This window comes from Protopterus annectens, chromosome 6.part1 (genome assembly GCF_019279795.1).
Source record: "Protopterus annectens isolate FY-2018-M chromosome 6.part1, PAN1.0, whole genome shotgun sequence".
In the NCBI taxonomy this organism is placed as follows: Eukaryota; Metazoa; Chordata; order Ceratodontiformes; family Protopteridae; genus Protopterus; species Protopterus annectens.
The window spans coordinates 306,432,771-306,458,009 of record NC_056738.1 but is presented as its reverse complement, the minus strand read 5'-3'; the positions used below and the strand labels follow the sequence as shown (position 1 = coordinate 306,458,009).

General features: G+C 34.6%; 1 protein-coding gene across 1 annotated transcript in view; it reads left to right on the top strand.

Annotated features, from left to right (window-relative positions):
* The window catches only part of LOC122805523 (transforming growth factor beta-2 proprotein-like), a 239,398-nt gene that overhangs the window by 134,825 nt on the left and 79,334 nt on the right, over window positions 1–25,239 (top strand). Inside the window, exon 5 of the mRNA XM_044075725.1 lies at window positions 3,541–3,703. Within this exon, the coding sequence (XP_043931660.1) occupies window positions 3,541–3,703 (163 nt within the window). The remainder of the gene's footprint in view (window positions 1–3,540; window positions 3,704–25,239) is intronic.

Sequence of the window (25,239 nt, the reverse complement as noted above, 5' to 3'; positions counted from 1 at the left end):
AACAGGCACATCACAATAATAAGCCATAGAAGTGATCACACCTACTGCCTTTAAATATTTTTGTGATTATAAACATTCTTTAATAGTACTTCTTTTGCTTCTGTTAATATTCTGTTTCAGCCCCTTTTGTTAAATTTGCACCTAACTGAAGGATGTGATTTCATTATCAAATTCCAGAAGTATGTATGGTCGTGCTTTGTATATAAAACTCATTGTTTTACTATTTTACTGTATCATTTTGCCAAACTGTTAGTTTAACTGGTTGACAATTAAGTAATTGTTTCACATGTATTTAGTCATGGTAATCCATTCTAATTACATCTGCCCCCTTAGAAAATGATGCACATGTCTCCTACTGGTATATTAATCATACTAATTACATCTTCCCCCCCAAAAGTGGCACAGATGCCTTCTACTGGTATATTAATCATTCTAATTACATCTTCCCCCCAAAAATGATGCACTTGCCTCCTACTGGTATATTAATCATTCTAATTACATCTGATCCCCCATGGTAAGGCACATGCCTCCTATTGGTATATTAATCACTCTAATTACATTTGTCCCCCCAAAGTAAAGCTCATGCCTCTTACTGGTATATTAATCATTCTAATTACATCTGCTCCCCCAAGAGGTGCACATGCCTCCTACTGGCATTAATCATTCTAATTACCTCTGCTCCCCAAACGTGAAGCACATACCTCCTACTGGTATATTAATAATTTTAATTACACCCCCCCCCAAAGTGATGCACATGTCTCTTACTGGTATACTAATAGTAATACCATAAATACAGCATGAGTATCTTACACGTGTGTGTTCGGAGGCTTTTTTAATCCTTAATTTTTTGAAAAAGTGGCTTGAAATTAACTTTATTATAAAAATAAACATTTTTGTGACTTTAAATGTGATCTTTTTAGCAAAATAGTTGCCTATAAAATATAACAAGGCAACTATCATAGCTCAAAATATTATCTTCTCCAGACTTGTATATCATCTTAGCCTTCCATCTTTCTCCTTAATTACCAATGAGAAGCAAATGTTCTGTGAAATAAAATGTTCAGATCTGTAGTATTATCTGTAGTATTATTACTTAGATTTGTATACCACTGTCTTCTAATGTGTAGAGCAAACTGCTTAACTGTTTCTTTAAGGAAAGACTTTGTTATTATCACACTTCTTTTCCTGTAGTGGTTCTTTGACTTCTGCCATCCTCTGAATTAGTAGATTATATTTTACATATTTTATTGCAATTTGATAACTGGGTTGGTGGGCTGGTGCAATGATGCTTTTTAGCCATGACCTGTGTTCCAGGAGAGCAAACAACAAGAAAAACGTTAATAAGTAATAACAAAAATATTAACTTGTGCATTGAGTATTAAGTGTTAGTACACAATAGCATATCAGCAATAATACATACATATTTATTCTGCTAAGAATTACTACATAGAATTGAATAGTTGATAAGATGTGTACAGTATTTATATCACCGGTTTATAACCTTGGTCAGAGGTGGGTTTGAGTAGGGTAGGATGAGGTAAAAATTAGTAAAAGTGTGTTGGTTATAATTTAGACCATGTCTCCATGACATGTGCAACTTGATTAAGCTTCTGTGTGTTAAGTTTACATTTGATATGGTTTTGGGTTTTGACCTCATCTCAGGTGGGAGGTGGTTCTAAGTGGCAGGAACAGTTTTGATAAATGCTCTTTTACTTATGCAAAAGCCAAATCTAGGCCTTAAGAGTAAAAGTCATTTGTCAAAGAGAGTTGCAGAGAGTGAAGGATGTTTTTTTTTTATAATAGTTTGAAATTCAGAGGAGGGTGGTGGCCAAGTTGAGTATTTTGAATATAATTCAAATAAGCAATAATCGTGCTATTTTAATTGGTGAGCCAATTAATTTCCTTGAGTGTATTGCCTGGCTAAAAAGGCAAATCTGCTAAGTTTGTTTACTGCTGCTTGTAGTTTGTGGGTGGTTGTGTATATTCTTGTTTGGGTATTAATAAATGTTTGGCTATTGATTGCCTAGCTTCTGGGATAACAAAGTATGTTATTCTAGAGCAAAGCTTTAGTTGGCATGGATTAATCTGGGAATCCACTATTGGAGGACTGGGATAATCCCACAATTCACAGGGCATTCTTTCTATCCCACTGCTGTTACACAGGTTGCTGACTGGAGATAAGATATCGTCTCCCCAGGACCTAAATATTTTATTCTGTTTTATATATTTTTTTCATCTTTGCTTATTTGTACATTTGTTTATTTATTTATTTTAAATGGTAATTTCCAACTTTATTTCACAAAAGCAAATAATTTAACAAATAATATTATAACCCCATTTTCTTCTCCAGCTCTTGAGACATACATTCCCAGTGCAACAATTCTTATTTTTAAAAGACACATAAACTACAGTAGCTCTATTTAAAGCATTGTCTTCTTTCTAATAAACTTTAAACCTAATAGAAAGAGGAGTCTTAAAGCTAGAAATACTGTCGTATCCAGGTTTTAAAAAATGTCAGTATTTAGGCATGAATGTATTTTGTATGATTATATCTAAGTAGCGGTAAGTACTGTTGTCCATTCTTCACTATTGTCCTTATAAAACTTCTGTTTCAATTATATAGTTAAATCAGTTCCTGTATTTATTTTTTCATTTTTGACTGAAGTTATGATCATCTATTTGGTTCTGGTTAACAAATATATCAATAAAGCAAAATGTCTGACACTCATCACTACAGTGTGGGTATCTTTGACCCTTTGCCAAATTTTCAAAAAGTTAAGTATTTTGTTTTGTATGTTTGTTATTCTTTGCTGATCTCAGAAAAATATGGTAGTCACACAAATTGTTTTTAAGAACCTTCATTAAATTAACTACCAAATTTGGTAAGCTTTTAAGACATTTAAAATTTCTACATTATCTGTAGTAGCCAACAGCCTGCAATTCAGCTTAAATGCATATCACAGGTCACCTAACAAACTGGACGTGTTATAACATATAAAGAGTTTAATAAGTTAAAACATGACAAGTAGCTATAGCATGAAGATATGAGTGTTAAGACCTCCAATAACTAAGACAAATAGACCTCCACAGCTGCCTTACATTAAATAAGTTACCTTAAAATGGAACACTTGAGGACCTGCAGTTTTTTTTTCTGAAATTTTTTATTTTGCTTTGTCATCAGTCTTTGAAATTTTTTCTGAAATTGTTTCTTTTGGCTTTGCATTGCTCAGACTTTTCAACATTTATAGTTGACACTATATATTCTGTAAAAGTTAATGATCAAGGCATATGATCATAAGTGGACATGCATAACTCTGAGATGGATCACCTATTGTGATTTTTAATTCAGACACTACACTGAATGTGAAGCAAGCTTTGTTGTACTCTACAGTTTGAAGTCTTTTCAACACACTGGATAAATCAGGCAAAAAACAACTCATTGAGCTAATTGTTTTAAATAATGTGATCTGACTGCTGTCGCTAGGTTAAAACAACAATGGCATTCCGAAGATGATAATACTTACAGCAATCTTTTTTAAGGTATCGATGATGACCTCATCAAAGACTTGAAGCCGAAAACCAAGCTTGCATACAGCATGAAAACACCTCACCTAATGCTGACACTGTTGCCCTCACATCGGTTAGGGTCTGCACACAAGAACCGCAGGAAGAAGCGAGGTGTGGAACAGTCACAGCACTGCAGGTAACAGATGATGCATTCTCCAATGCTTTATGAAAATACATAGGTTTTTTTTTGCATTGGCTGTATTCATGTCTTGAGTACTTCTGTTACTAAAAGGCTAATTAATTCACTGTATACACATAAATGTTTACAACTGCTTCACTAGCCAACATTAGTTTTGATTATAGAGGTATTGGCACATCTGTATAGGTAAAACTTGTGTTTTTCAGATGAGATGAAAAGATTTAGTACTTGTTAAGTTTCAAAGAGGGCAGCTAGTTTACAATGTTTTTCTGTAGATGAGGATATAAAAATAATGTGTCAGGGAAAACAACTATTGTAGTTTTACTGCATTAAAGAAAGGGGTGGTTACTGCCTTTAATATTACAAGCTAAAAGCTGATATCAAAGCCGTCATTAGCTTGAAACATACAATAGAACACTCTCACACTATAAAAAGTCATTTTATAATTTCTACTTGTTCTGGTTTACTGTGTTAGATGGAGAGTATTATAATCATTTATTTTCAATTACTGTGACTTTTCTGTCTGATTACCAAAGTGGTACATTTCCCACCATTTACTCAATATAGCAGATAATATCTGCTGTATTGTGCTTAACCTCTTACTGACTAGTCCGTTATCAATCTGGGGCTACTAGTACAAAAAATGTCACAATGGCTAAATGTGATCATTATGATTAGTCACATAAGCAATACCATTTACAGTATGATATCTGTTTTTTTTTTATGGAAAATATAACACTTTTCCTTTGATTTCTTACTGTATCCTTATTTCTAATGTGCTGTCTTTCTCAGTCCAGCTCTTTAAATTGTGTTTACTTTGAGAAAGCATTTAGCTTTCTAGATACACATTTCTAAGTAAATTCAAACCTGCTGTGGAAAGAAGAAACTTTATAAGTGGACCTGTGTGTTTTTCGCGGACTTGATCTAATGTTCCTAGCAGTGAGTGAGTGGCTGAACATATTTCTGATACTGGAAACATGCTTTACAGTTTTAATTATGTGAGCAACTAGACATGATGGAAAGGAAGGAATCATGTCAGTTACTGACACCATTCAAGGAAGTTTGTATATCTGAGGTATATACGCAGCCTCAAACTCTATTGGTTAAAGCAGTGGGATTGTAGCACAGAAGTTCTAACATGGTAATAATGGTGCAGAACTTCAGACCAGAAATGTGCCTCAGTGTTTTGCATTGTTGGTGGATTTAGTTGTTTGTATCTCTGGTTTCAAATTGCAATCCTATTCAAATATATTTACCATTTCATATGTAACTGTGCTTAGGATAACAACCCTCATGTTCAGGAGGAAACATATCTAGACATTTAAATATAAGTTAAATGATAGTCACAAAAATAAACTGAAAAGACCAGTAGAATAAATCCAAATGAACCAGGAATCCAGGACGCCAGTTAGAAAATGTACCAACAATCCATTTTTAATGAGACCAAAAGTTTTAGCGCTTTCATCTCGTGATAGAGACTTCATCAGAAACAATTAACCACATTTAATTACACATTATATAGTGTTTAAATCAATGACATCACACAATTAATTATTTAAAATTTAAACAAACACCAACCTAAAAATGTATATGAAATGAGAATGTATGTATTAAATATGTATATACCTATTGTATTGTTGTAAAGTAACGTTTTAATAAATATTGGCACCTTGGGTTTTGTTTGAAACACAAAAATTAGTTTAAAAACTTTATTAAAATCCATTATTGTATGATAAGCTTTAATAAATAAATATATTGTGTAAATTATATAAAAAAAATATATAAAAAATATATGAAAAATATCTCTACTGATGAGCAAATATGTAAACTTATTCCATTTAAAAGTTCTAAAAATTCTTAACCTTGAAATGAAGAAAATAGTATATGTAAAATATGAACAATGTATATATGTATATACACATATATGTGAGTGCATATATGTATATGTATATATGGACAATTCAAATGTTGTTAGCCCTTTCTGTGAGTAATGGTATTAATGACACTGTTTCATTTAGTCCTGGGGGAAGCATAGAAGCCAGTCTAAACTGCCATTGACTTTCCTTCTTTTTTAGTAGGTTTTTCCAATCACCACCCCTGGTGTCTATTTTGATAGTGTCTAAAATACCAAAAACAAATTTCTTGAATTCAACACAAGAGGTACTATGTTTATACAGGGCATTGGTGTTCTTATGATTCTTAATATCATTTAGATGCTCATAAATTCTATTTTTAAGAAGTCGTTCGGTCTTGCCTACATAAAAATATTTACAAGTACAACACAAAGCCAGGTAGACCACTCCCCTGGTGTTACAATTACCATTTTGTAGGTATACCTTACTGTTCATAATGTTATTTAGCCTTAAGGTAGGCTCAACACAAATATAAGAACAATAGTGACACATGCCACATCTTTTTGTACCTTGTTTGTTTTGGAAAGTATTAGGTCTTTTGTATTCCAAAAGTTGTTTCATATTAAAGCCCACTTTGTTAACAAATCTGGGTGTATTACCCAATTTCTTGTATATACCATCATTTGATCTAAAAATATTCCAGTTCTTTTGGAAAATATTTTTAATAGCAGGAGTTCTTGTGTTATATGTTAAAACACAGGTGGTGTTAAAATCATGAATGTTCTCCCTCCCAACTGTAGTGTTTTCAGAAGAACCTAATAGGGGAATATATTTTTGACCCCATTGTTGGTAAACATTTTGTAGAGTAGAATTAATCAAATCTATGGGGTATCCCCTCTCCAAAAACATTTCTCTTAACAAAGTGAATTCATCTTCCAGGTCTTCTTTGTGGGAAGTCATCCTGGCAATTCTAATAGCTTGCCCTTTTATTATACTAACCTTTTGTAATATAGGATGGTAGCTCTCAAAATGTAAGTAGGCATTGCAGAATGTTTTCTTTCTAAATATTTTTGATTTAAACTGTTTGTTAGATTTGTCTTTAATGATACAAGTATCAAGATAATTGATACTCATTGTGTTGTATTGAAAAGTGAAAGAAAGGAAGGCAGTACTGCTATTGATGTAGTCTATAAATTGAATGATTTCTTCTTTGCGGCCTCCCCATAAAATAAAAATATCATCCAGGTATCGGAGATATAGTTTAATATGGGGCCAAAATGGACCGTCAAATACATATTGTGTTTCCCATCCTAATAGAACCAAATTAGAATACACTGGTGAACAAGTAGCACCCATAGGTACACCAGTAACTTGTTGATAAAATTCCCCTTCAAAGCATAGAAAGTTGTTTTCAAGAACTATGTTCATCAATTCACATATTAAATTTATTTTATCATTCTCAAGGTCCAAGAATTTAAATAGTACTTCCTCAAACAAAATCATCCCTTCATTTTTGGGAATGCATGTGAACAAATCTCTTACGTCTATGGTTAAAAACAAAACATCTTCCTGAAATAAATCTTGTTTCCCACGTTTTAGAAATTCCCATGAATCTTTTAACAAATGGGGGGTCTTGTGAACCACATGTTGTATATAAGAATCAATGAATACAGATAGTGAATGTGTTTTAGATCCCTTGGCCGCCACTATTGGTCTAAAAGGAGGCCTGGAAATATCCTTATGTATTTTTTGTATTCCAAAAAATACTGGGATTTTAGGAAATTTTGTAGAAAGAAAATCATACTCACTAGGACTAATTCTCCCTTCCAAAAGATATTCCTCTAAATAACTATTAATTCTGGAATAAGAAATATTGATTTGATTTTTGGAAGTGTGACTATAGGTATTCTCATCAAATAATAAATTTTGCATGGCGTTGGAATAATCCATACTCTTAAAAATTGCAATTCCCCCACCTTTGTCAGGAACCATAACACGAATGCTATGGTCATTCCTTAGGTCACATAGTAGATTAAACTCATTCTTAGTTAAGTTCCAATACTCCAACCTGTGATTTTGTTTGAATTCATTGTATATATCTTCCATAACCAATTTTTCGTAAGTTTCCAGTAAGGGATGTAAGGGTGGATTGTACACACTCTTCTTTTTTAATTTCTTATTTATGTCTGTATTGTTTCTAGCATTGTCCTGCAAAGGTTCTAGGAGTATTTCTAAGTTTAATTTTCTCACAAAAAGCTTCAAAGCTTCTATGTTTTCTACAAGGTCACCACTATGGGATGGAATGAACTTGATGCCCTTTGAAAAAAGGTTAAAATGGTCATCAGTAATAATCAAGTCCGAATAATTATAAATAGTAAAACCACCTCTTTTAAAAACAATATTGTCTTCTGATGTAGAAGAAATAACAAAGGTGTTTGAGTCTAGTATGCATTCATGGAGTGGGTGAACTGATTCCTTTTCTGGGGATAGTAAGTTCTGTTGTATTCCCCTTTCTTGTTGTAATACTGTGCCAGTCTCTCCGAGCGCCTGAGAGTGGGAAAATCCCTTTCCTCTAAATTTTGTATACCCATCCCTTCCTCCACCCACTCATCCATGTGCCCTACATAATGATCCCTGGAAGTGGGTGAATACCTTTGTGGAAAATCAACACTGTCATGTCCATGATGTTGTTTGTACATAGACTTATTTCTGTTAAACTGGTTAAAAGATGCATTGTGGTTTTTGTTAATATATACCACATTGTCCTGATAATTCTTCTGATCCCTGCTAATTTTGCGTTTTTTCTTCTGAAAAATATTGAAGCATCTATTTTCAACTCTATCCAACATTTTAAAATACATAGTACTATAATGTGAAAACAGTAAATCATTTCTAATTTTGTTATCTAAACTTTGTACATCTTTAAAAACATAATCTTTTTGAACTTCATAATAGTGTACAGTTTTTCTTAAAAGACCCAGGCCTATTTCATTAAAATAATCACAAAAATCAGTCATAATTTCTTCTGAGTAGTCAATGCCAAAAGGAAATTTGTAAATTCTGAGTCCTTGTGGCACAATTTTTAAATCAATACATTGTTTTAGGTATGCAATATCAATTTCTAAGCTTTTACATTTAAAAAGTCTCTTTTCCATAGAGAAAATTAATTCTTTTAAGGAAGCGTTGTGATAATCCTTGTCTGCATGGTTAAAGTCATTGTCATTTTGATTAACATTTTCGCCAGCAGAAAAACAATATTTTTTAGAAAAAACCTTGTCAAATCTATTGGTGGCCTCCTGTTGAGAGACTGTCACCTGATGAAGTTGGTTAAAGCAGTGGGATTGTAGCACAGAAGTTCTAACATGGTAATAATGGTGCAGAACTTCAGACCAGAAATGTGCCTCAGTGTTTTGCATTGTTGGTGGATTTAGTTGTTTGTATCTCTGGTTTCAAATTGCAATCCTATTCAAATATATTTACCATTTCATATGTAACTGTGCTTAGGATAACAACCCTCATGTTCAGGAGGAAACATATCTAGACATTTAAATATAAGTTAAATGATCTCCATTTAACATCAAAAATTAAATGGTACATCCATTAAATAAGACTCTCAGGCAGGATGTATACATTTAATTGCAAGCAACACGGAGGACATCTTTGAAGTTTCTAGTGCAAACTGAATAATAATTTGTAAATTGTATAATTAGACACAGCTGCATAAGTCAAGTCTAATAAAAGGGCATTTTTCCAGAAATATAGCATAAATGATTGTTTTGAAGCTACGTAGTTTCTTCTATTGGTATTGAGCCAAGTAGTATGAGTCCAAAATATGACACATTATCAGTCTTTGAAACATGGCTAAAGCCAAATTTCATTTTCCCTTTCCACCACTTTTCTACTTTTCTTCTTCTGTAAAATGATTTATAGGAGGTGCATCATATATTCCATATATCCTGCTTGTATCTCTACTACTTCTATATTAAATACATTTAATACTCTGTTGGGCTCCCATACCATTTGGAACATAAAAGACAGTTTACTGGGACCTTAACTTATAATGGATAGACTCACTGCATAGTAAACTCAGTCAGCCATCTTCACTGTTTGGACTTGTACATTTTATGCCAACCCCGAGCTACTGAGCCATCATAGTTGCAATATTTGTCTCCTTGATCAGTTGCTCAATTATATCCCAAAGTAATGTGCCACTTTTTTTCATTTTACCAAACTCTGTAAGTGACCATGAGTCAGCTAGTCACAATGATCTCTGAAGTATAAAAAGTTACTAAGCTACTAAGCAATGGTAGATGTTTCTCCTTAGAAAAATATAATCTTCATTTATATCATCTTACTGAAATGAAGTAGACACTTTTAATATTAAAGAGGATATTAGTACTTAATTTACATTCTTTAGAAATAGCCTGTTATCCTGATACATAAAGCAATACAACGGGTATAATAAGTGTACCTCTTACATACCTGAGATAAAGCTTGGTTTCTGTTGAGGACCAAGAGTCTCCCCTTTGGTGATCTGCAATACTTCCATCTCTGATGAAATGTGAAAATACCAGTAAAAGTTACTGAATCCACCTTTTACTAAAATGGATAAAGTAAATGTTTAAAAACTACAAATAACATGGGATATAAATTCATCAGCTACAAAGCAACTGTAATTCACATTCATGGAAACCTCTCGTTTCAGAGAAAAAAACTGTATGGACAATGATGCACCTTACGAAATTATAACTCCATATCACCACTCCTCAGCTTCTCCCATCTACTTTACTATTATTATCCTATCCTACTATTCCGAATAGTCATCATACAAACTTTAACTCTGAAATGCCCAAATTTCACTTTGCAGCCATCCCCCAACAAAAAAAATCTATACCTTTCTAATAAAACTACATTAAACTTTCCCCAAAAAAGAAAAATTACCCCTCTCATCTTCTTAGTGCAAGAATTCTGGACATACCTCTCAACCATTTAGAGCAAGAAATATGGACAAATCCATAAATAAAAGTTAGACAAAGGCCCAGAAATAGGGACAGATTTTAAATATTGCTGTTACAAACTTAGAAAGTTGATAGAATAACATATTTTTCATTAACATGAATTTTCTGAAGGGTATGAAGTCTAAAACTCAAATGTCTGCCATTATTTTCTAACTTCAATCTTTAATGATTTGCCACTAATTTGTCAAAAGATCATAATTTCATGAAAAAAGGACCAAAAATATGAGGCAAAAATCTAGACATTCTGTAAAAACCTGTACAGTTGAGAGTTATGATTCTGAAATTAACCAAAAATAATGGGAAGACAGACGGGTTTTGTATTAGCATGGATTTTATGAAAGATATGAAGTCTGAAATTCAAATGTCCATTATTATTTAATGGCTTCAATCCTCAATAAGTTACTGGAGAACAACAAATTTTATGAGGAACAGACCAAAAACATGAAGTAGAAATCTGGACATTCTGCAAAAATCTCAAAAGTAGAGAGGTTTGAGATATATCTCTGTACCTTCTTTAACACTTTGATATGTGCAACGCCTTTTAGTATTTTTATTTAATATTAGCATCTCCATATGAAATCATAATATGGCTCAAAGCTGATTCCCTTAACCAAGTAACTTACCATTTAATGAAAGGTCAAATGTGAAGCAGGAGGGTCTGAGAAACAGTGGCATCAAGATTGTCAGCATTGTTAACTACTGCTTATTAACAAACAAATAAACTGGGTGGAAAAAACAAACAATCCAAAACAGAACAGGAGCCCAACAGTAGCCAGCAGAAAAAGATGTTAATCCCAAAAAACACTTTCTTTTAACGTAAAGTCAATTTAATAAAAATTTTTCTCACATTTTCGTCACTTTAAGTAAAGTAACTTCTTCCGACACACAGACAAACAGCAGTTACAAAGATTCTACAGCATTTAAACCATGTAGCATGAAGTCATGTGATTAATAACAGAAAATGCTTTAGCAAAACATGTTTCATTAAATGGTGGACATAGTTTCACGTTCCAAGCTATTGATCAGGTACTTCCTGACATTAGAGGTGACCCATATTCAGTACTATTAGAGGTACGAGATCTAGAATGGCAGTTAGCAATTAATGCTTTCTGCTTGCCTGGTTTGAATGAGAATTGTAATATTTCAGTTTGCTTAAATTAAGAAATGTTACACGATAGTGTATTTTTAAATTTTTTACTAATGACATTAATATGATCCTTGTATATTGCATATGATTGCATACACACTTTTTATTTGAGTTAGTATGTAAGTTTTAAGACTTACTTTAATAGTGTTTGAATTATTGTGCTCTGCACCTTTAATTCATTGCTGCTATTAGTCACATGACTTCATGCGACATGGTTTAAATGCTGTAGAATCTTTGTAACTGCTGTTTGTCTGTGTGTCTGAAGAAGTTACTTTACTTAAAGTGACGAAAACGTGAGAAACATTTTTATTAAATTGACTTTACGTTAAAAGAAAGTGTTTTTTGGGATTAACATCTTTTTCTGCTGGCTACTGTTGGGCCCCTGTTCTGTTTTGGATAGTTAACTACTGCTTATTAGTTGGCATTTATATTTTTGTAACTGAATGAGTTACATAACTGTGAGGGCCATCAAGTGAAGTGCTAATGTAAGAGAAATAAAAGCATACTGACAGTGACTATGTAGAATTTACTATGACAGACATGTTGCTGGTTGTTTTGTTATTCATCAAGGAAAACAATGCTATTTATATGAATAATAAATTATTGCATGACATCAGCTAAAACCTTAGAAATGCTGCAGAAGAAAGGTTGTGACATTGTGACTTGAACAGATTGAGAAATAATTAGTGCTTTTTATTTATTTATTTATTTATTTATTGACACTTGATTACCAGGAAAGCCCTACTGGGTAAAAGTCCATTTTCAGAGGAGGCCCTAGGAGAAAAGATCAAAAGTATTACAAAACATTTTAAAAATAATAATATTACAATTTTCAAAACTAAAACAAAAACATCTGCAGTTCAAATAATTATACAATTTAGTAATAATCTAAAAACATTGTTTAAAAATTGATACAAGTTATATGACAATCATTTAATATTTATAAAAAATGTAAATAGTTCATAGAGAAATTAAAGTAAGTTAGTCTAACACAAACAGGAATTACAATATATTTAGAGAGAATGTTCTTAGCTATGCTAATAGGCATCATTTTTGCATTTCATTAAATATTTTAAAAGTGCTCACACAGGATATGTTTGTAGACATAGTAGCTCGGGTTAGTCTGAGAAAAGATGCTGTTTGTACAGTTTCCAAGGTATGAAAAATTCTTCGTGAAATTTTATGCCACCTCTTTTGTTAGCAACAGCAAGAAATTGGTTCTGATAGAACAAGCACCAAAGATGTTCTTTTGTAGGATTCCTTAGTTTGGCTGCACTGTAATTATAGGAATATATACTAGTGGCTACTCTGACAGGAGAGGCACCCTACTTTACATAGCTGGGTAGGTAAAAGTGTACATTGAGATAGTGAGACAAAAAGAGAGAGTGACAGGCTGAGTTATAGCGCACTATTTACCTGTAAAGGTTGCCTGATTCTATTTTGGAATTTTTACCTTTAATGTGATTAGCACCAAGAGAAAAAAATGTTTTACCAGTTAAAGTATACATCAATTTTTTAACTGCCTGCTCCTTTTGTCTGATACACAAGTTATGACAAGATGGGTACATAATGATATAGTACACTGGAACAAAGACTGAAATATTTTAACTTTAAATTCAGAGCTAAACAAATAATTTTATTGCACAGCTACCTAATCTACATGTATAGCACAAACATATATTGGACAAGAATAGCCATTCCAATTCAGTTGTGTGCTTTAGTAATAAGGACATGCTTTTTGTGGAACATTGCGTACTGACAGGGTAGAGCAACAGTCATGAGTTAAGATGTCATGACTATAATGAGAACTGTCAATATATAGATGATTATGTAAAAGCAGGCTTGAACAGAAAGCTCATTAATAGCTGAGATGTTGTGATTATAATGCGGCCATGTTTATAGCCAAGCATGCACCAGGCACATTATAACATGTAATAATTTGTTTAGATTATGGAATAAGATGTACTGCAATGTAATTTGATAAAAATGTTCATATTTGTCTTGATCTATAACTACATTTTTTAAAAGGTGTTTTTTTTTCAGACTATTGTTGTTGTTGTTTTTCTTTCAGCTTTTCCTGGTTAGGGGTTGCCACAGCGGAACTCCGGTCTGCTAATGATTGGCAGTAGAATTTTACGGTGCCGAGGTGCCAGCCCAATGCCCCACTTTCAACTAAGGCACGCCCAGTCACGCATGTCTTTAGAACACCACTCGACCGTGGGGAGGACATGCAGACTCCACACAGAAGACACTCTACATATGGTTAGCCAAATGGACTTTATTGCTTAAGTTAGCACTTTCTATGGATGGACGGTTACATCTGTAGGACAGGGGTGCTACAATTCATATGCTTCTGAATCTAGATAGTCAAAAGTAGAACCTGAACACCCAATTATCACAGCAATTTCAATATTGTCTGTAAGTCTTGCTAGTGTATGGATGGTCATATGCTCTTTTTCAAAGTGAATATATATACATGCACCAACACCTGACATTCTTGTGATATTTTCATTCAATAAGAAAACACTTATTCCAGCTTTCTGTGTCCCTGTACTCACCTGCTTAACACTGCAGCCTATGCATCACATATGCATACTGTTATACACTGCATGTAATGTAGCAACTTATTTTGTCATGAACATTGTATCCTCAGAGATGTTACGCTACTGTCCAGATATCACATACATGCCAAAATAAGACTCTGAGTGGAGAAAGGTTGCCTGAAAATATTCATTCATTCTTTCTCCAGTACTGTCTTTATTGTATTCCAGGATGCACATGTGCACACACACACACACACACACACACACACACACACACACACACACACACACACACACACACACACACACACACACACACACACACACACACACACACATACACACAAAACACACACACGCGTGCATGGCACTCACATCAGATATTTCTTTTGCTGAAGCTGTGATCAAATGTCTTGTTTAGCTGGATCACTGGTTCATTAAAATGTGTGTTAAAATAAACAGAGACCATTACATCATAAATTTCATATTTGCTCCTTTCTACATTCATGTGTGATCTGAGAGTTAAAATATGTAAGGTTGCAGGGGTGTGGAGAATGCAACAATTATGTTTTTTTCTGTTTTTAAGAGATGGTGTATATTTCAAGATCACACTATAGTGCTGTTTTTAGTTTGTGAGATCATGGCACAGTGGGTAAAATCTGTATATTGTCTTTCTCAATGTTGCATGAGCCACAGTGTGATATTTTTTATATTTGTAGTGGTATACAGATTAATATCCTATCATAACCCCCATCTCTGGAACAAACTTCCTCTACATGTCAAGCATCTTTACCACCTTCAATGTAAACCTAGATAATTAGACGGGCAGCCTCAGATTCCATTTCCCCTGTCTTATCTTTTGTTGAGGCCAGAAAGATATTTTCAATACACTTCATTGACCAGGCTTATAATTATATGTAGACTGATTACCTAGTAGTTATCTATGAACCTATGATCAAAAATCTTATGGAAGAGATATGGCAGTGTCCAGCAGCTGGAGCAAAGCGAGTAAAGGAAGTATTCTACACTGACTGTAGCCAAGACCAGTCCCATTCCATGATCACAAGGTAGAGGGCACTGCAGTAATCAAAATGGAAGGCAGCGTTCCTTGGATCACCATTGCTAAATCCAGTGATGAAGTAAGGTACTTATCTGGACAATAGCTTGAGGAGAAAATTGGAAGTCTTACCACCTAGGCTTTCAGTGTTATGTCTTTCATTAAAAATTATACACAGATCATACTCCCAAGAAACAAATTCCCATCTAGTATCCCCTTAAAAATAAAAAGTTGAGGAAAACAATGTATGGCTGTATTACATCAATGTAGCACTGACAGTGAATACTTTTACTTTCAATGAGCTCCATAAAAGGTTCCATGTATAATGTGAACAGTAATGCCCCCAAAATTAAAACCCAAGGAACCCCTTCACAATAGCATATGGTTACTGGTGGGTTAATGCACAAGACTCCTCAGTGAGCGTTATCTGAAAGGTAAGAGACAAAACATCTGTGAACTGTACAGATTAAAACACTATGGGACTATAGGCAGTCAAACAGGAGACCATGGACCATGGAGTCAAAAGTCATTTACAGATCAAGGAGAACCAGAATTGACTGTAAATGTTTAGCCCTTATGATAAAGAGGTTTCTTACAGCCAGTATGAGAGCAGTCATAGAGCTGAACCTGGATCTAAAACTACACAAACAAGGATTTACAAGGTCATGGAATGTTAAATAGGTTTACATCTGGGTTCATATGTTCATAGGTAAATGCTAGGCAAATCAGTCTGCATCATTTTGCATGCCTAGCTAGGAACCAGACAGTGACCAAAGGTGAGAATCAACTCCTGTGCCTTCTGTCTGTGAGGTAAACACCTGAACTAGTATGTGAACTCCTAAATACATTTGAAATCACTTTACTTATGATTTGAAGATTTAAAATGTGAAGGTCATTCTCAAAATCAAAAAATAGTTTCTTGAAGATGGTGGCAATTAGTGCTGCTTTTAAAATTGTTGGAAAAAGTCCTCAAAGATGATCAATCTGCTAAATAATTGAATCTGGAGTTTCTTTTCAAGATTCAACTAAATCCATACATCTAGAAACCAGGTCACAGTAAGTTGAATATAAAGATGAAAGTCCATTTATGAAAGATTGGATAAGCAATTCACAAAGAAACAATGGGAGGATATATGTATGTCTCCCAAATATGCAACAAAATCTAGAAGATTTAGGATTTTTGCTTTGAAATTTTTACATAGATATTTTTATAGCCCACGCAAACTCCAGAGAATTTTTCCTCAGGTAGACAGCAAATGTTGGAGGTGTGATGGGGCAGAAAGAGGTAATTGGGAACACATTTTTCTGGGAGTATGGTGATTTGATAGACTTTAAGGATTCCCTGGTGAATTCTGAGTGGGCAGATTGATGTGATGAGGGAGATGATTTTTCAGAGCTATGACACAGAATTGGAATTGCCTAGACATGGTAAGGTCTTGCTGTATCTGATTGTGGTGGCTGCCAAAAAATCAATTACTAGAAAATGGAAATCAAAATCTAAACCTACTATACTAGAAGTAGTGAATATAGTAACATAAATAAAACAACTGGAACTGAGATCTTTAAAAAAGAGTAGGAGTAAACTATGTAAGAAAAAAATAGGAATTGTGGGAACAATACATACAGGGGAGGAATGAGGTTTAAAAGAATGCAGGGCTTAAATGAGCTATGTAATGTTTGACTGAAAATGATTGGGTAGATTATAAGTGATGCATAATGTTTGCAACTGGGAGTGTGTCAGCATGGTTTGTGATCTAAAATGCTTGCAACTAGGATTTTGTCTGTGTAGTTTGTTTTCATTTATATAAATGGATGATTGCCTGTGTCATAAGTGATTGTTTAATACAGATGTTTCTTGTTAAAAAAGTTCAGGAATTGAATAATTTGTGTAATGTTGCTTAGGTTATATGATATATAGCAATATATGTGAAATATGTTTGTAAACGTGAACTTAATACAGTTTGATTACTTTTATATATACAATAAAGGTGTTTAATAAAAGAAAAAGAAACTACATTTATGAACTCTTCAACTCAGCCCAGTACAATTCAGGACATTCTATACATGAATACACACACAGTCAGTGTGTCTTGATGAAGACACTACCCAGTTACACAGCCATATTATGCACACAAATTGTGCGGCCTCCTCATATTAAGACTGACTAGGACGGTGTCAGATAATTCACAATTTTTGGTAGAATGTGATAAAGTAGTTAATATGTTTATGACCAGAGGTTATCCCATGTGAATTTTTACTTGACATACAATTGGAGGCAATAATGAAGAGAGAAGGGGGAATCTATTTACCTATTTTGAATGGCAAGAATGGGGGTAAACCTATAGCAGCAAATAGGTCCACATGGTGTAATAAGGTTTTTATTACTACCTATTGTTTGGATACCCCTTATATTACTAATATTATTTTTAAAAAATGGTGGATATTCTTAACTGACCCAGAAATTGTTAAAAAATTGGGGTCCAAACTGAAGGTTAGTTACAGGAAAGACACAACTTTTAAACAATTATTGGAGAGGTGTTCTAAGGCTACTGGTAGGAAAACTAAAACAGGCACCTGCAAGTGTAGAGCCTGTAGGCAATATAAGCACATCCTGGTGGGCGATTGCATTACTATTCAGAAAATGAAATGTACATGTAGAGATTATTACAACTATAACCCTAGTAATGTGATATATGTGGCCCAGTGTAAAGAGTGCCCATGTTTTTTATGTGGGAAAAACCACCAGAAGACTCAGGGAGTCCATGTATGAGCATTTTTTGGACATTAGGAATGGGAAAGTGACAAATGCATTGTTTAAGCATATTTCTGAGTATAATTCCCATTATTTGAGATTTTTTGTTTTAGATTCTATCAAATTTGATATGCAGGGGAAAGTTACAGATGAACATCTTAACGCAAAAGAAACTCAATGGCAGATTAGCTTAAATGCAACAATATATCCTGGATTGAATGAGAGTTATTCACTGGTGCCTATTTTAAAACTTAAACATTTTGAGATTTAGTATTTTCTGTCTAAAATGTTGTTGTTGTTGTTGTGTCTTTTCGGCTTTTCGGTTAGGGGTCGCCACAGCGGAACTCCGTCCGCTAATGTTTGGTAGTGGATTTTTACGTGCCGAGTTACCAGCCCTAATGCACAACCTTCAACGAAGGCACGCCCATTCATGCATGCCTCCACACAGAAGACGCTCTAACTGAGGATCGAACGGGACAACATCTTGCTGTGAGGCGGCAACGCTACCGCAGCACCACTACCGCGGGGTATTTTTTGTCTAAAATGTGATTTTATTAATATGTATATTATATATAGCATTGTTGATTTTTAAATTTTACCTTTAGTTTAGTTATTTTTAGGGTTGTTTAATTAGAAACATCTGATTAAGGAGTTTATTGGTCACATGACCTGGTGCATGTATATGTAAAGAGTGAATGGGAGGGGAAAATATTGTTCTGATGAAGTTCCAACTATTGTGAATGAAAGCACTTAACCTACTGTTTAATAAAGGAGTCAATTTATTGGTTTCATCGTCTTCAGTGGATTGGCTGCATTTTTTAATTTGATACCGTATCTAGCGTGTCACCTTGCAAAATACTATGTGTGCTATCCATGCTGTGCAGACCTGCTGTTTGTACTTTTCTGCACTGTGTACATAATTTATGTGGTACTAATTCTCCAGCACTGCTGTGCCACACAGGGAAAAGGAGAAGAAATGTCCTTCATATAGGTGTGAAGCTAAGCCATCCTTAACTACTTTAGCTGCAGTTCTACTAATCCACAGAAAAACACTCAATTGGCACACTGGTATCAATAAAGGTCAATTTTCCGCAGCAAGAAATCCAGATAGAATATACATTTTGTTGTTTTATTATTAACAGCAACTTGGTATCCACAGATTGAGTGCTTTCATTCCACTCAGGGAACTTCATCAGAATACCAAACCCACGTTACACACATTTTAAATAATGACAGTCATTAACACTCAATTAATTGGCTAACACAGTTAAAGTAGAAGAATCATGCATAACATAGCACTATAAAAGTGGTCTGCTCCTATATAAAAAATGTATAAACACATATTTACCACATAATCAAAAAGCCTCACGAAATCTGTATAAAAAATTAATTTGAAAAAATATAAAAAAATTCATATTAATTCAAAGCTCTTTTCTTTAGAGCAGGAATGATGGAATAATGGCCATTGAACCCAGGGGGAGAGCATGCCTCCATTTTTATCTGCCACATCAGCTCCTTATACTCAAGGGTGGTTTCCTAATCACCACCTCTTTCATATTGTTTTACCTGTTCCAAAACCCAGAACTTGAACCAATATCCTGAACACACTAGGGTATGCTTAAACAGAGCATTAGTTTCTTTCCCCTACTAATGTCATACATGCGTTCGTAAACTTTCTGCCTGAGTTTCCTTTCAATTTTACCTATGTAATATGCCAAACAGGAGGTACAAAATGCTAAGTAGACCACCCCTCTAGAGTTACAATTATAGTAACCTCTAGCTTTTAATTTGCCCACTGAATTCCAATAACACAATTCATTCATTTCTGCTATATATATGGACATTGGGAGCACATACCACATGGGTGGGTACCAGTCCTTCCTTATATAACAGGAATATTCCTAGCCCCTTCAAAATAATTTTTCAGACTGTAACCCCTCCGCAAACTAAATTTCAAATTCCTGGAGAATAAATCCAGTGTGTTTGGCATCCTAGAAAACATCTCCCGGTATCTCAAAACAATTTCCTTCATCTGGGGTGTATATCTATGGTAATCAATAACAAAATAGGTCTCCCTATAACCACTGTTCCCCTGGTTAGATTCCTGAACTACATTAGAAAAAATTCCAGATGTTACACTCATTTGGGCACCACTTACATTAGTTATATTACCTCTTCCATCATCTGCAGATAAAATGGAAAAATATTTGGTCCCCCATCCATTCAGGATATCATCCTTAATGGTCATAACCAGTTCCTCAGGATATCCTCTTTTAATGAACAATTCACCTATGTAGCTTAATTCCTGCACCAAACCCACCCTCAGGGAGGTCATTCGTGCTGCCATAACCATCTGTCCTTTATGTTCCTTTTTTGAAAAAACGGATGTTCACTCCTGAAGTGCAGGTAGAAAATGGGAAAGTATTTTTTATGATACAGGGTTGAAATATATTTCCTAATCTGAAAATCCTTCCTAATTTTGACATCCAAAAAATGCAATTCATTAATTCCTATACTATAGGTGAATTAAAAAAAAATTGGTGGTATGGTTGATGTAATCAATAAAGGCCCTGAGGAATTCTTGGGGTCCTTTCCAGCCAATAAAATGTCATCCAGGTAACAGAAATAGGCTCTAATATTCTCATACATCTCAGAAGTAAACACAAAATGCTATTCCCAATAGAGTAAAACTATATTGACAAACATGGGGGCACAGGAGGCTCCAATGGCCACACTTCCTTTCTGTTTGTAATATTCCCCCTGAAAAAAACAAAAAATTGTTTTTGAGTACTAATTCCATATTTTCTAATACAAGCCTAAACTCCTGAGGAGATAGAAAATCAAAATCAATAATAATTTCCTCAACCCAAGCTAGTCCTGTATCCTTGGGGATAACACTAAACAAATCCTTAACAGCAATGGTTATAAATATATAATCAAGATTGAACTATATATCCCCAAACTTAGCCAAAAAAATCCCAAGAATCAATTTTTATATTTATCCCATAAAAAGGTTTCAACTTGTTGTCTACATAAATGGCTAGGGGTTATGTTTTTGAGCCACCTGAAGGGACTATGGGTCTTAAAGGGGGGTTACATTGGTCCTTGTGAACCTTTGGGATGCCGAAAATACTCAGAGTCACCGGTTTGGGTAGCCAAAAAAATTCAAACAATTGTTTATCTATAGCTCCTTACAGTAGATTATCCTCAAGGCATAAATCCATGTTTCAGTAAGCTAAATTTATTTAATTTTTAGAGACCTCTTGAAATTTTCCATCCCCTTGCAAACTCTCTAGCATTTTACTGCTATACATCCAATCCTCCATAATCACCACTCCACCACCCTTGCCGGGTTTCATAATCCTAAAATGGTAATTTCTGTTTAACTCATAAAAACATTCCCTTTCCTGTTTAGTGAGGTTGTCAGAAAAATTCCTCTTTTTCTTGTTATAATTCACCCTGCAAGATTTACGAATATTGCCCTCAATCAAAGCTTCAAAATTGGAATGAACAGGGTGCGTAGGTGGGTTAAAAATGCTCTTCTTGAGTACGTGGTACATATGTATTTATACGTTTTTTAAATAGAAGCAGACCACTTTTATAGTGCTATGTTATGCATGATTCTTCTGCTTTAACTGTGTTAGCCAATTAATTGAGTGTTAATGACTGTCTTTATTTAAAATGTGTGTAACTTGGGTTTGGTATTCCAAAGAAGTTCTCTGAGTGGAATGAAAGTGCTCAATCTGTGGATACCAAGTTGCTGTTAATAATAAAACAACACTTATATTCTATCTAGATTTCTTGCTGTGGAAAATTGGTCTTTATTGAGGCCAGTGTTCCTACAGAGTGTTTTTCCATGGATTAGTGGTTGTGAATTTCTACACTCCGTTTTTTTCTACCTATTTGTGGTTTATTAGCTGCAATTCTGCTTGGACTTGTACACCTGTTATATTTGTTACACTGGTAAGCCCACTAGGAAGAAGTGACTATATTCAGTGGTAACCTAGAAGAACACTCTGTTTAGCGGCTTTGTCTGAGTCACATGATAAGCAAATGATGACTGAGGGAATCAAACTCAAAGTTACAAGCTGAAGTTTCTTAGCAACGCATAGCCTTAATCCTCTGCTAAATTGCCAATCAGATGGTGTTGCCTCAGTTTACCATATTATAATTTAGCAGTTCTGCACTGCCATGGTACATATTTCTGAAATGTAATGTTGTCTTATGTGGGATCCTTTCATTCACTACATTTCTGTTCATATGTTGGGTTACTCTAGGACTAAAATCCTTGCTATCTCTTGTGGTTCTGTAATTAAGAGAAACACAGCACTATGTACTTCATTGATATTAGGATTCTCTGACAGATGTCCTTCGGTATTATGCTTTTTAAATCTATGCAACAATTTTCTATAAAAGTAACTTCATTGTGAATGAAACTCACAGTGGTCTGCATTACTTACTGCAGGTTTTATTGATAAATAGGAGTCAACTGTTGCACCTTGTCCTTGGCCAAAATGGCCCTTCAGAAAATGGTTAAGGTAGCAGAGAAAATCAATGGAGCCACGCTCCCTGCCAACCAAGAAATATAGCTGTTGTGATGTCTCACTAGGGCCAGCAAGATTATCAGAGACACTACCCACCCTGCCCATGGACTGTTCACCTATTTATCTCCAGGTAAACGCTACCGCAGTATAAGATGCAAACGAGCCAGATACAACAAGACCTTTTTTTCCACAGGCCATCAGACTACTAAACTCATACTAACTCAACACTGTGCTGAACTCTGAACTCTGAAAAGGCTGTTGGAATTTCCATATAACATCACATATTTTTTTGTGCAATAACTTGGTGCAATAATCCTACTGGGATTATCTTAATTCATATTTTTATGCAATCCTAAATGTGCAATAATAATTACTGTGAAAAGTTGCCCTTTCTGTGCAATTTTTATTTATAGTTAGTTTAGGACTCTAAGACATTAATGTGTCATGGTAGTAGTAGCTGTTGTAATACAGATTATCTGTATGTGAAACTGCCTCCAGTTTGAGAAGGAGTAACAAAAGTTCATTCAGTGATGCACAAGTTGTATCGTCTGAATGACAATAAAGTTTACTTTAACTTTGACTTTAAAGGGAGTTCGGTTTAGTATAATGGTTAAGATATTTACATCACAAACACCTAGATACAAGGTTTGATTCCTACCTTTGAAAGGGAAATTGTCTAGGCTTAAAATGGCCCACAAGGGCAGCTAGCCTAGTACTTACCTATGAACCTAAGCTACAGAATGTTATAAGATATAAAGTTTGCTAAATGACTTCTATCATAAGTGATCTTTCAAAAACATTTTCATTTGAATAATAAAAAAATCTAATAGGGTAATGCTGGTCAATCAGATTTGTCTAGGTCAAGTGCTCATTTATTAGACAGATATAATGCAGAAATAGGTCACACAATAGTTTTTCTTGGTGGCTACTCTGCAAGCATATTTCTAGCTACTCTGAGCTATTCTTCTGAGGGGGGTGGCTATATACAATTCTTTTACAACAATTTAGCACTAACCTATTAACTGTGTTCTGTGTCCTCCATACTGGGTTTTACAGAAAATAATTCTGATGGCTGAGGAGACTATAACTAGCAATAACTTTTAGAAAGCTTAGCATTTGTTCTGGTGATCTTCAACCACATAATGTAAACTCTGGCATTTGAACAGAGCTAGTTAATGTTGAAAAAGTACAAACGTAACAATTTTGGCATGTCAGCCCACCACAGGAACAAGTATTTAGTGGTGGCTGCTGAGCAACATGTGATGCAGTTCAAAACTACTTCACTGATAGCACCATTATATCCTAGGGAAATTTTACCAGGTCTGAAAGCTTGCTCTAATTTTAGCTTCATGCCTGATTTTTTTTTCAGAGCTGTAGATTCTGTGCCTTATAAATTACAATACATTAAATAAGAAAAAGTAAATGAAATAAAATAATTAAAGGCCTGTAATAAAAGCCAGCAACTTTATTAAACATGCACATATATATGTTTAATAAAGTTCTTGGTTTTTATTACCGGCATTTAATTATTTTATTTTCAAGTTAGCTCAGTTTTTCTGTTTTTGGTCAAGAAAAAGTAAATGGTTATGCAAGGGGCAGCTAGCCTAGTACTGTGAGGTTATCACAGTATGCAATAGCTAACCCCGTCAGGATGCTGTCATTTGCATGTTCCTGTGGTTTTAAGGACACAGTAGATGTAGTTAATGGTGGTATCACCTGATTGATATAAGACATATCAGGTCTGAAATGGCTTGGCTTAACTTAGAGAATATTGAGAACTCAAAAAGCATAAACATATAAATAAGTAAAAAAAAGTTAGCAGAATACTTACTAGCTCTGAAATTGTAATTTTATTAGCCTTTTTGGGCTGATTTCTATCCCTTTCAACTTTCAGGCTTAAAAACGCGTGTGTTTGCACATTTTTCACATCGTGCAGCACTGCGAGGCTACAGTTAAACTATTCCAGGTGCCAGAAAGTCTGCTCTTCAAATTTTCCCTTAGAACTAGTTGGTTTCTCAGTAGTAGCACTAAAATCTGAACCCCTATGACTAGCACTTGCTCTAGAACCTGCTGGAAAGCACTAGGAAGCCTGAAACTGATAAAAGCACTCAACTCTCCTTGTCAATAAGGAGAAATTAATTGTAGGCACTAAAGAGCCTATAACTGCAAAGTACCTCGCAAAGGTAAGGGGAAAACAGCTCTTATACTTTACAAAAAAAGCACCTAAACAGGCATGTCCAAGGGTCAGCTTCCAGTGATTTCTCCTGTCCACCTGGTGAATCTGGGCATACTGGGGCAATGCGGTGACTGCCTCATGTACACAGACAACCCTCTCCTCCTACCACCCAACACTACAACCTGCGAGAGATGCACTTACATAGCCAAACTGGAAGCAAAGCTCTTTCCAGCCAAGATTGTGCTAGACAGTCAAGAGGAGAAGGTTAACACCTGCACTACACCTCAAGCAATGCATAGCCCTTCAAAACCCACGCCATTAACACCCACACATAGCAACACTAAACTCACATATGCAGAGCCCCTTAACATTAACCTGCCCAAGCAACGAGGACCTCCAAAGCTGAAACGCAAACAAACACCAGTCACAACACCAGTCTGCCA